This window comes from Stomoxys calcitrans, chromosome 2 (genome assembly GCF_963082655.1).
Source record: "Stomoxys calcitrans chromosome 2, idStoCalc2.1, whole genome shotgun sequence".
Taxonomy (NCBI): domain Eukaryota; kingdom Metazoa; phylum Arthropoda; class Insecta; order Diptera; family Muscidae; genus Stomoxys; species Stomoxys calcitrans.
Window position 1 is genome coordinate 236,215,523 of NC_081553.1, and position 10,801 is coordinate 236,226,323.

The following is a 10,801-nucleotide window of genomic DNA, read 5'->3' on the forward strand; positions in this document are numbered from 1 at the left end:
AAAATTTGTCAAAATTTGAACACATTTCGAACCGAACACTGATTTTGGTAATAAAATTCAATGATTTGCAAGCGTTGCTCGTTAGTAAGTCTATTCATGATGAAATGTCAAAGCATACTGAGCATCTTTCTCTTTGACACCATGTCTGAAATCCCACGTGATCTGTCAAATACTAATGCATGAAAATCCTAACCTCAAAAAAATCGCCCTTTATTTTACCACAGGGATAACTATCAAACCAATGGGTGGTTGGGCAACCATTGATCTGGTTGTGAAGTTTGCTTATACATCGTTTACAGACTGACGGAGATTTTTGTTTTGAAAGCACCCTATGGGCATCAGCATAGCTGGGCAGGTTTTTAATAAGTGCTTGTAGGTAGAAATCAATAAGTGGATACTCAAAATACGCAAAGTGGAAGATATCATAGAAGAGAAAACAATAATACCCAACATACAAACATCATCTGTTAGGAAGAGTCAATTTGTTTTTGTTGTAGCAGTGTATTGTATTGTTTTCACTCGTTGGTACCGCACTTCACATGGATGTTGGAAGTCACAACAAATGTCCACATGCCAAAGTTCTACCCAAATAGGCCAAGAGTTTTTGTCAGGAGCTCAAGAAGTGTCCAGCAACTTAAAAGTCTAATCAGATCTTCGTTTTTTATGGATGCTATGTATGAACATGACTCGATTTGGTATATTTTTAATTGCACCGGACATAAATCAATAAGTATTCAATGAGACAATTTGAAGAAGTTTAGATACATATAAAGCGAGATATGCACAGGCGGACGGGCAGATAGATAAATATAAGACAAATCGGAAGAAATGTCTTTAAGAGAGGCTTTAAGATTTAAACGTAAAGAAGAAGTATTTGCACATAATCTCGATCAATAATCCGTGCTTTGAGATGAAGATAGGCACACGGATAGACGGATCGTCGACTGTGAATGATAAGACTATTGAAAAAACATAGATTCTAGATCACTATTCCCGTCAGCTACAAAAGGAAGGATGATACCAATGCCATGGCTGAGATGTTACGAACACCCCTTTAAGAAAGGCAAAGAATTCTTCCCGACTAAAGTGGTTAAATGTAAAAACAACACAAACTCACAATTTTGGCTAAAAATCTGCACAAAGTAGTGTACAAGTGGCCTAAACACCTAAAAATTATGGCAAATAGTGGATCAATGAAAAAAGGCACACATCTGGCATAGTCGAAAAGTCTCAAATTGGGTAATAAAGTGGCACAACGGAAACGCTGAACAGGAGGATAACCGGAGCGAAACAAATACTCTAGAAAAGATAACCCCACAACTATTTTGCGAGAAGTAACAAAGAACTTTTGCGAAATGTTCACAAATTGGAGATCAGAGGGTTCTTTAAGTTCGCAAGGGCACTCTGCAATCAGATTTAAACAGACAATTTTGGTGTATTGTGATGTCACAGTATGCGACAGTCCAAAGCCTCTGATTAGGAGAATGATAGCTAACGAATAAAAACATTTGCCGCATTGAAATGTTCGGAATAAGTGTCTGGAAGGTGCAAATTGAAAATACTGATAACCAAACTTGAATTTGAGGCTTATCCCTTTAAAGTTTTTTTTTCTTGACCAAATGATACTCCAAGCAAATGTTGCATAGAATACGAATGAAATAACATGATTTGAGGAAGGGCATCATGAATATTTTTTCCAAAAGTTCTCCCATTATTTAATTTAATTGTTAAGGATACAAATTATTACTATATTCTAAATTAGAATGGTGCGTATGGTTCACACTTCTTCAATAGTTCATAAATAAACTTTAAGTAAATAAACAAAATGTTTGATTCAAGAGATCTTATCATGAATGTGAAATGATGAAAAATGTATTCCCCTTATTCCGGTTGGCGATGGCGTAGTCGAAATTTTTACAATATGGTATTATGGTTGTCGAAGACGAAAATTCGTTTACATTCTTGGCATCACATAAGTCGAATTTGACAGTCAAATTTGACAGAACGATCTATATATCAAATAATTGCATTCTAACCTACATTACTTTATATTATTATTTTTTAATTACCACAATGGTTTTCTACTATCAAACTGTCGAAGGCGAATAAGTTACAAAATACCACAAAATGTGAAATTCGCCTTCCACTATGACTGCTATCGATTTTCGACAACCGGAATAAGCGTGATTAAATTTTTAGACACTTCATTTGGGATAAAAGAAAAATGAATCCTAGAATAAAATTATAAAGAAAAAAATAAATATTAGTTTCACACTATGGGCACTAAAAGCGATGTTCAGCGAGAGGAGAGTATAACTGAAACTATTTCATGGGCAATAATTTTACATTTCATAGCACAGTGTTCCAATCCTAATACTAAAAGCACTTAACCTTAACCAAAAGGAGAATTCTTTCGGGGACACATAGTTTTGTTTCGTTAATTTTGACTTATTCATCACAATCCTTGTTCCAATTTAGTATACACCTACATATTAAGAGTAATTGGTAATATGAAAAGGAGATTAAAAGAATTAATGAGAAATACAATAATAAATTCGTAAGGATAACTCAAAACAATTAGAATTTGGATAATGTTCAAGATTATTTGATATTTGTAACATTTTTTCTTTTTTTGTTTTCTTGGTTTGGTTTTTCAAACAATTTGGTTACAGCTTTAGTTTTAAAACAAACAACAGCCTCATACATACAAAAATTCCACTGCATGGCCAAGAGAAAATAGATCACTACTCAATTCCTTTGCGAACACCTCCTATAAGTAGGCTTTGCATTTGCAGTTATCTTGTGTGTGGCATGGTGAACATCATCGAGTAATGTCATATCTCTGAGCGAATGTTGGGAACTATCCTCAAGTGAAGAAAGAGTCCAGAATAGCATAAACACAAAATTATAATGCTTGAGGAAAACATTTCGTTGAACGACTCCAAAGAGCTATCTCTCCTTCCATCCTTCAAAAACAAAGCCAGCCATATGATTATAAACATTTACGCCCTTTCTGGGCATTTGGTTTGAACAATTGGCAATTTGGGACGTGCACCGTCTGCAGTGCTTTCGGGTAACATTGCTGTGTGCACGATTATAGCTGGTTGGTCCTCACTTTGCGGATGCAGTTCGTGTGACTCCCCTGGCGTGAGACTGGCTAAAGCTGCTAACAGATCATGATTAACTAAGGGCTCATTCTCTTCCCTGGGTTCCCAACCGGCCGGCGGCGAAGCAGGAGGCGATATTAGGAACTGTTTAACTGGTGCTGGCGGCTGTAGATTCTTGTTTGATACAGGTGTAACCGGCTGGGCAAAATAACAAGTGATGACTGTCTTCTTGTTGAATTCGTATTGATGCAGTTTGATGCGTGCATTTGCAGCGGCAATTGCATTGTCGTAGTTCACTCTTAGGCGCCTGAAGCTGCGCAGCCATTGAAACGTCGCCGATTCGCAGAATGTTCGAAAGAGATCCTCCATTTCCTGCTTCAGCTGGGGATTGGTGAAAACTTCTGAATGTATGTTAGTTACTATGATGGATGTGGGCAAATCATCAAATGAATCGGGATCTACTTCAGGTTCGCTGTTGCTATCTACTTCGCCATCGGGCAGCGTCGGGTGTTGGCTGGGTAAACCGTCAGTGGGATTAATAAACACATCCTGATCCGGAGATAGCTTATCGATGCTAGCTGAACCGCTGCTGTTGTGGCTCGATTTCAATTTGCAGTTATTCTTTGGTGGTGTAGATGTCATTTTTCCTAAAATGTAATGGGGCAATTCATTAAATGCAATGTAAAACAGAACTTTCAAAGCTTGCTTAATCGTGATAAAATGAGTAGAATCGAATTTTGACGCACAATCCTAAGTGAATCTAGCGAGTCACTTTGTTTTTTGGAGTTCGAAAAATCAAAATCTTTCAAATGTATGTAGGTTGTTGTTGCCACATCTTCCCAGGTCCATAGGATCCTTCGCCGCGGGAATGTAATGGCCATTTATTATATGACAAGGCGCCAATAGCGTGTATTGTCCTATCGAGTATAATAGGCACTTAGTATTTAAGCGAGATTAGGTGCCACCCGGCCTCTTACTGAAAACCTTCACTCGATACCGCTGATTGTCCGCGACTGCAATTGCAGTTTCTCTGTATACGAAGCATTCTTCTATCCGCAACCTGTGGACGCGGGCTCTTAGCTGAATTTGTCGTGATGACTATGAACACCACATGAACCGTGTGGTGCTCATGGAAATTCAACGCCGGGTCGGTTGTGATTGAAAATGGGTCAAGTTAAACCACTTTTAGATGCAGGTCCCATATACACAAATCTTCCGATCTGACTTGACTTGCACACCTAATTCGGCTTAAGACTATTTTTAATCCAACGAAACAGCATATGAAGTGTCCAAAATAATCTCACCTTCCGATTTTAATTTTTACTAATAAGTCACTGTATTCATTTGTTGGGATTCAAAGATGCTGTGGTAAATGCGATTCATGATGGCAAGTATTTAATTTTTGCAGATCCAAATTGCATACTTGTATATCCTGTTATATCCATTTCTACCAAGTATAATTTATGAGAAAATGCAATGGATCTACAGACATTTCCCCCTATTAGAAAAAACTTGAAAGGTCCAAGATTTTTAAAAATTTTAGGTAATTAAAAATATGCTTTAAAAATTTTCGTATACATGTACCTATGTGAAAAGATAAGAATGGTCGAAAATCTCAAAGAGAAATCAAATCAATAGCAAAACAAATGTTAACCACGACGATATGCGTCACAACGCCATTCCCGTCATTGGCCACCAGCAGCGTAGACAGGAATGTTGTTCGGCAGGTGGGGGCGTTATAGTAAAAATAAAAAAATTTTCAGTGTACTAAAAATAGAATGTGAGATTATAGTAAGCCTCACTTCTCTATTGCCTTCAAAAACACCCCCACCAGTGTTGTTGTTTCTGTTCTTCCCACAACACATGAACGCTAGTTGAAAACATTTCATATGTAGTAAATGCTTTGGTTCATAAACAATGCCGGATTAAAACTATGGCTTAGTTTGATTCGTTTTCCTATCCAAACTTATATAAGTTGCAAGCTGCACATAATCAATCACAGCACAAATAAATGGATGATACAAATGATGAATGATATGATATACGATATACAAATGTACTTACGTGTGTGTGTGTGTAATGAGTATCCAATGAAGGGAAAGAAAGGAGTAGAAACTGTGGAAAGACGTAGAAAGTTGGCTCTTGGGTGCTTACAGTTTATTCAAAAATTCTTTATCTGGTCACTAGCAGGCAATTAGTTTCTCAGTTCCCACGATATTTTCCCTAACGCATTTGTGCCTGATTGCTCGGTCTCTTCTTTATTTTTATTTAGCAACGAAGATACAAGGGTTCTAAAATTCGATTTTCAACTAATCGATTTTTCGAATTTTGTATAAAAAAGTCGATATCGACCCCATATGATTAAAAAATCGAATAATCGATTATGAAATTCTGTCATCGACTTTTGCCAATTTGGATAAATTTGGCACACAGACAATAAATGAACTATAGATAAACCAAGCGACTCTTTAAAGAGACAACAAGTGCAAAGATAAGATATAAACTAATGGTGATTTCGATTCAAGAAAAAAATGTTGCATTAACGTTAGACTTATATCGTAGAACATTTTGTCTTCCTAACTTTTGCAAAGTGTTACACTTTTACGGAACTTGAAAAGTAAATTTTTTACATATCAGCCATTAGGTACCATGACATAATTATCAGGTAGTGTACCACGAACAGCTGAGTACAATTTTTTCTCGCGAAGTGCATTATCTGCCAATGAGATTTGGTTATATGTGTGTATTATAGTTAAGAATCATAACACACACACAAACAACGAATAATGGCGCGAACTAGTAACATACACAAATTAGAGTTGCACTTATCACTGATTTTGACAGATAGTACTTGGTTGGTCATTGTTTGTTTTTCACCGCTGAAAACCCATATATTCGCAATATCTTTTTTTTTGAAACACAACACAAATAGCAATGATAAAATAACAATTTTATTAAAATTTTACCATAAGTAATGAGAGAATATTCTATTAAATGAAATCAGCAAGTTTTGTTGCTTTAAAATCTATTATCCAAATAATGTAATTGGCAAAAAATAGCGCGAATAAATTACCAGCCTCCTGTTTTAAACTTCTGCACTCTCTCCACCGTAGACTTGGCACGGTGTAAAGGCCAAAACAGAGTGAGGGCGTTGAGTAGCGACGCGTTGAAATATGCAATTCTGCAAACACATGTAAAAAAAGCAACTCGCAAAAGTTAACAATTTTTAACTTTGACGACCAAAAACACTCCCCCAAGTGTGGCAACACCGAATGACGTTGGGTTTCAAGCGTCAAAGTTGAATTTTTCGCGTTTCTTTTGTGGTATTTGTGTGCAGAGTTGCATTTTTACAATGCGACGCCCAAATCCAAAGCTCAACGCGCTGATTATGTTTTGACCTTAAGTAATGCAATATATTTGCATTGTCTGCAAACAACACCATTACATTTTACAGTATACATTTTTTGTTTGGACAAACGAACACAAAATTTCGATTTCAGTGAAAAAATGCTACACATTTTTGGATAATCGTAATCAACATAAGAAAATTTAAAGAGAAAATTTTATGATAACTGTGAATGAACAATGATTCTGATTCAGCTAGTTTTAATTGATTGCGAAAATTTTCTTTTAAACTGTATATTATTTTATATGGCTGAACCAACAACGAAATCAACGATACAACGCTGTGACGATGGTGCGGCAATTTCCACTAGGCTGTCAAATTTCTGGACTCTTCCTAATTGACATTCTAGTTTTTACTCGCATTATCATGATTTACGATTATAAACGTGCAGTTTAATTGAACAATTAAAATGAGAAAAAGGAACAAAATGTGAGAAGATTTTAAAATCCAAACCAAGCATTTGAGGTTCTAGTGGGATTTGGATACAACTCTGGAGTAGGACAATTCCATCAGCTGGACAAGTGAGCCAACCTTCCTAATTGAACCATGGGCTGAACTATTTTAAGGTTGTCCTACGCGAACAGCCTTTAACAGCCGGCCAGGTTTGACGGTATTAAGATGACAGTTTTTTTGCATTTTCTTTGCTGTTATCTTCTTATATACAAATTGCACACAAATTTCTTTATGTGTGTTGGCAAAACGTCTATTAGCTTGATGACAAGATGGCAGATTGTACAATATGATTTGTGATTGTTGTACAAATGATACTAGCTTTAATTGTTTCGCCATGGAAGATAACAAATGTTTTGATAAACGGCGATAAGATTAGCCGCTTAGCCATTTTTCTCCATATAAATTAAGCGAAGAAATATGCTTAGTGGGTAAAAAAAACACCCTATAGTACTAAAATTGAACAGCAATTTTAATGACCACGCATTATAATGTGCCATGTAAAGTCCCCATTAAAGTTCCCATAAATATCGATAATGTCATCGATACATTTTGCGAGCTCTATTAATGCAGATCAAAAAAGCCGGATAATATAATTTTCGCGTTTCTCGAATTGCAAAACACAGCTAAAAGATAAGTTCTGGTCCTGGTCTGGATCTGTTAACGGTTAAAATTCTGATATTGAAGTGAACCCGAAATAATGGCCAACGTGGAATCGATGATTGTTGAGGATAAACCGCAAATCAAACAAATCGACCGAGAAAAGGTTTGAGAATTTCTTCATTTCAGAAGCCAGTTGGAATCATTGGAGGCATAACTTTCTGTTTTTTTTTTTTATAGACATGCCCTCTTTTGCTTCGAGTATTTTGTTCTACTGGACGTCACCATTCGGTGTCAGAATATATGTACGGCAATGTTCCCACTAATGAGCTGCAAATTTACACATGGATGGATGCGTCCCTTCATGAACTGACTTCCTTAGTGCGCGATGTTAATCCCGATACCCGTAAGAAGGGCACGTACTTCGACTTTGCTGTAGTTTATCCTAATTTTCGGAATAACCATTTCCAAATGCGCGAAATCGGAGTAACATGTACCGGACAAAAAGGTGCTGACGACAATAAGACACTAGCCCAGGCAAAGTTTTGTATCGGCGACTTTCTAGATATTTCCATTACGCCGCCTAATCGACTTCCGCCTATCAGACGTCAAAGGCCATACTAATTTCCAAGCATAATTTCCTTTCGTCGTACAAACCTTCATTGTGGGCTATCACCATCTTTTAGAAATAATTAGCCTTTAAGCAATTCTTTTAATGTACGTTCATCATCTCATTGAATTCATTGTTGAGGTCACTTTCAACAAACGAATACACGACATGAATGGTAAGACTTTGTATGTTTTAAATAAACTCTAACATTTACAAAATATAATAGATACAGTGCAGGTCTTATGAACTAGAATGAGTGCTTACGAAACCATGCGGCTGCAGGGAAGCGATTAGTTTCGATAATTCACCCCTGGCCTCTTAGACTTCTTCTTGCCCAGTTGAGCCATATCGATTTCAATACCATTTGGCAGAACAGCTTTATTGTCGTCGTAGTTGACAAAACCATTGTCTGGATACTCATCGGCCTCGCCGCGTTTGTTAGGATCACACTTGATGCCAGTCTCGTAGTGGTATTCACGCTTGTTGCCATCGGGATCAATGTAACCATAGGTACCCCTAAAACGGGGGAAAAAAATATTGTTAAATTCTTATTTAAAGGGGATACTGAATTGTGATTCTTACTTTGTGATGCAATCAACTCCAATAACTTCCTCCTTGAAGGAGCCATCATCGTTTTCATAGCCCCACACAATTGTGCCATCTTCATTCTCCTCACGCCACTTTCTGGTCGTCTGGGCTACGGGACGCTGGCGGCGGTTCTGTTGTTGGGGCTCCCTGTCGTCTATTTGATTTTGATCATATAGAGGTCGTGATTGAATGGGTTTAGCTCTGGGTCTTTGGGGCACTGGAGCTGGATGAACATCGAATTGGGGTCTTGGTTCTCTAACAGCCGTAGGTCTATTTCTAATGACATTGGTGCGTTCACGCTGTGGCAATGGTGCCTGCTGGGGTGGTGGGGGAGGTGCTGGTCTCTCTTGGCTGAACCTGGGGCTGTTGATGATGTTTGAGCCAATGCCAAAGTCATTGAAATTTGGCTTTTGACTAGGTGGCAAGGTGGGAGGGGGTAGTGTACGGTCGGGAAATCTGGTGGTGAAAGGATCAACATCGAATACAGATTCAGGTATAGCATTTTGCTCATTGTTCAAAAAGGCTGCAGCAGCTTGTTGGAATTGTGATTGCTGGGCTTGGGCCAGCTGTTGTTCACGTAGCAATTGGGGTAGATATACATCGGGGGCCTCATCCTCACCAGATTCTGTTACAGGTTTGGCTTCTTCAATTCGTGATGGTATATTTGAGGGCAATAAATTGCTTTGTGCTCTTACAGCAACCGGGCGGCGAACTCGCGCTGGCAGACTAGAGCGGGAGGCGGGCAATGGCACAGCACCTGGTATTTGTAGCCTTTGCGGAACTTGTGCATTAACTGCGCAGCATGCTGTAAGGATAAAAGCCACAAAGAGTGACTGAAAGAAAAGAAGGATTATAGTTAGACTTGTCTCCAAACAAATAATTGTCTTAATTCCATTTCAGCTGTGGCACCTCATTAACGAGTGGCACCTCCACACCCATGATAATATTGTGCGAATTATCCAAAACGTTTCAGCAAAGCTGTGAGTGATCGCATAAATATTAAGCTTTAAGTTGGCAAAACCTGATTTATTTCTAAGAAACATGAATTCAAACTATAGCGGCCTGCGCTGTTGAACTGGTTAATAGATGGCTGGTGGTGAACTCAACCGGTTTGTGGAGTTTGTGTCTCTTGCAATTTCGCCAGCAATTTGCTGACTTGCTCATGCTTCCGAACCGATTTGAAAATATTTCTGAATTTTACGTTTACCGTTTCGCTGCAGGTACAACTTTATGGCCCATTTGCATTTTTTTGCTAGGCAAATATTGGTGATGCGTGCGTATTTGCTGAAGCCTGAAATGAATGGTCCAATCCATTAGCATTGCCTGTGCTATTATGCAACTGGAGTGTAATGCTTTCGTTTGCATTGATGGCGTTTATTGGATTTCTTTGCACTAACGCCCATTTGTGGTGGCGGCAGCGACGAAGAGTACAACTCAACGGGTTTTTCTAGTCCATTCAGGAAATGTGGAAAATTCAAATGTTAACGGTTTTTCTAAGCAATGTCATTGTCGTTGTCGGAGCATTTAAAAGCCTTCCGTTACATCTCAACATCTTTGGACAAGTTCGTTTGTGTGGTTGATTAAGCCCAAATAGTTTGGCCTCCCTTAGTTTAGCCTAAATTCGAATTCGAAATGGCCACTCGAGCGATCATGGATTGCGTCATTGTCCATTGGCTGGCAAAATGTAAGGCATTGGAGCAACAGCACTAGATATTATAAAACTAGTTTAATAGAAAATTGTACGTTGTTCATGGCGTATGTACTTTGTATGCACCTTATTGCATTTTTGAACGCTGGTGTTGGTGGTGGTGGTTGTTGTTGTTGTTGTTGCTGTTGCTGGTATCCAATAAGTTATACGTTCATGTTATTCTCTTTTTTTGTGGAGTTTCTATTTTGATACTAGCGATACTTGCCCTGGTTCAGGTGGAAATTCATGCCTGCTCGCATACATTGGGTAACCGCAAACAAGGAACTTGATTTTCCATCAATTTCGTTTAGTTTTTGTTTGTTTTGATTTTGATAGCCCAAAATGCACCACCT

The 10,801-nt window shown here is 38.1% G+C and overlaps 3 protein-coding genes across 3 annotated transcripts in view; 1 reads left to right on the forward strand and 2 right to left on the reverse strand.

Annotated features, from left to right (window-relative positions):
- Nucleotides 1-1,667: 1,667 nt before the first annotated feature.
- LOC106081606 (protein sarah) lies at nucleotides 1,668-5,409 on the reverse strand. Its single transcript, XM_013243686.2, has 2 exons — nucleotides 5,172-5,409; nucleotides 1,668-3,754 (listed from the first exon to the last, which is right to left on the reverse strand). The coding sequence occupies exon 2, from the start codon at nucleotides 3,747-3,749 to the stop codon at nucleotides 3,003-3,005; it is 747 nt and encodes a 248-aa protein (XP_013099140.1). The 5' UTR covers nucleotides 3,750-3,754; nucleotides 5,172-5,409; the 3' UTR covers nucleotides 1,668-3,002.
- A 2,094-nt stretch (nucleotides 5,410-7,503) lies between these two features.
- On the forward strand, nucleotides 7,504-8,396 carry LOC106081625 (histone deacetylase complex subunit SAP18). The gene is made up of 2 exons (XM_013243721.2): nucleotides 7,504-7,729; nucleotides 7,804-8,396. The coding sequence occupies exons 1-2, from the start codon at nucleotides 7,664-7,666 to the stop codon at nucleotides 8,185-8,187; spliced, it is 450 nt and encodes a 149-aa protein (XP_013099175.1). The 5' UTR covers nucleotides 7,504-7,663; the 3' UTR covers nucleotides 8,188-8,396.
- Nucleotides 8,271-10,801, reverse strand: part of LOC106081624 (bromodomain-containing protein 4) — a 9,423-nt gene continuing 6,892 nt past the window's right edge. Inside the window, exons 2-3 of the mRNA XM_013243720.2 lie at nucleotides 8,756-9,594; nucleotides 8,271-8,689 (exon numbers count right to left, since the gene is read on the reverse strand). Coding sequence (XP_013099174.2) covers nucleotides 8,464-8,689; nucleotides 8,756-9,594 — 1,065 coding nt within the window. The 3' untranslated portion in view covers nucleotides 8,271-8,463. The remainder of the gene's footprint in view (nucleotides 8,690-8,755; nucleotides 9,595-10,801) is intronic.

What these genes read in the sequence shown, in the direction of transcription:
- LOC106081625 (XM_013243721.2), top strand. Translation starts at nt 7,664, where the DNA reads ATGGCCAACGTGGAATCGATGATTGTTGAGGATAAACCGCAAATCAAA. An exon ending in AACAAATCGACCGAGAAAAG is followed by an intron (nt 7,730 to 7,803) that starts GTTTGAGAATTT and finishes TTTTTTTTATAG; the next exon opens with ACATGCCCTCTTTTGCTTCG.
- LOC106081606 (XM_013243686.2), bottom strand. Translation starts at nt 3,749, where the DNA reads ATGACATCTACACCACCAAAGAATAACTGCAAATTGAAATCGAGCCAC.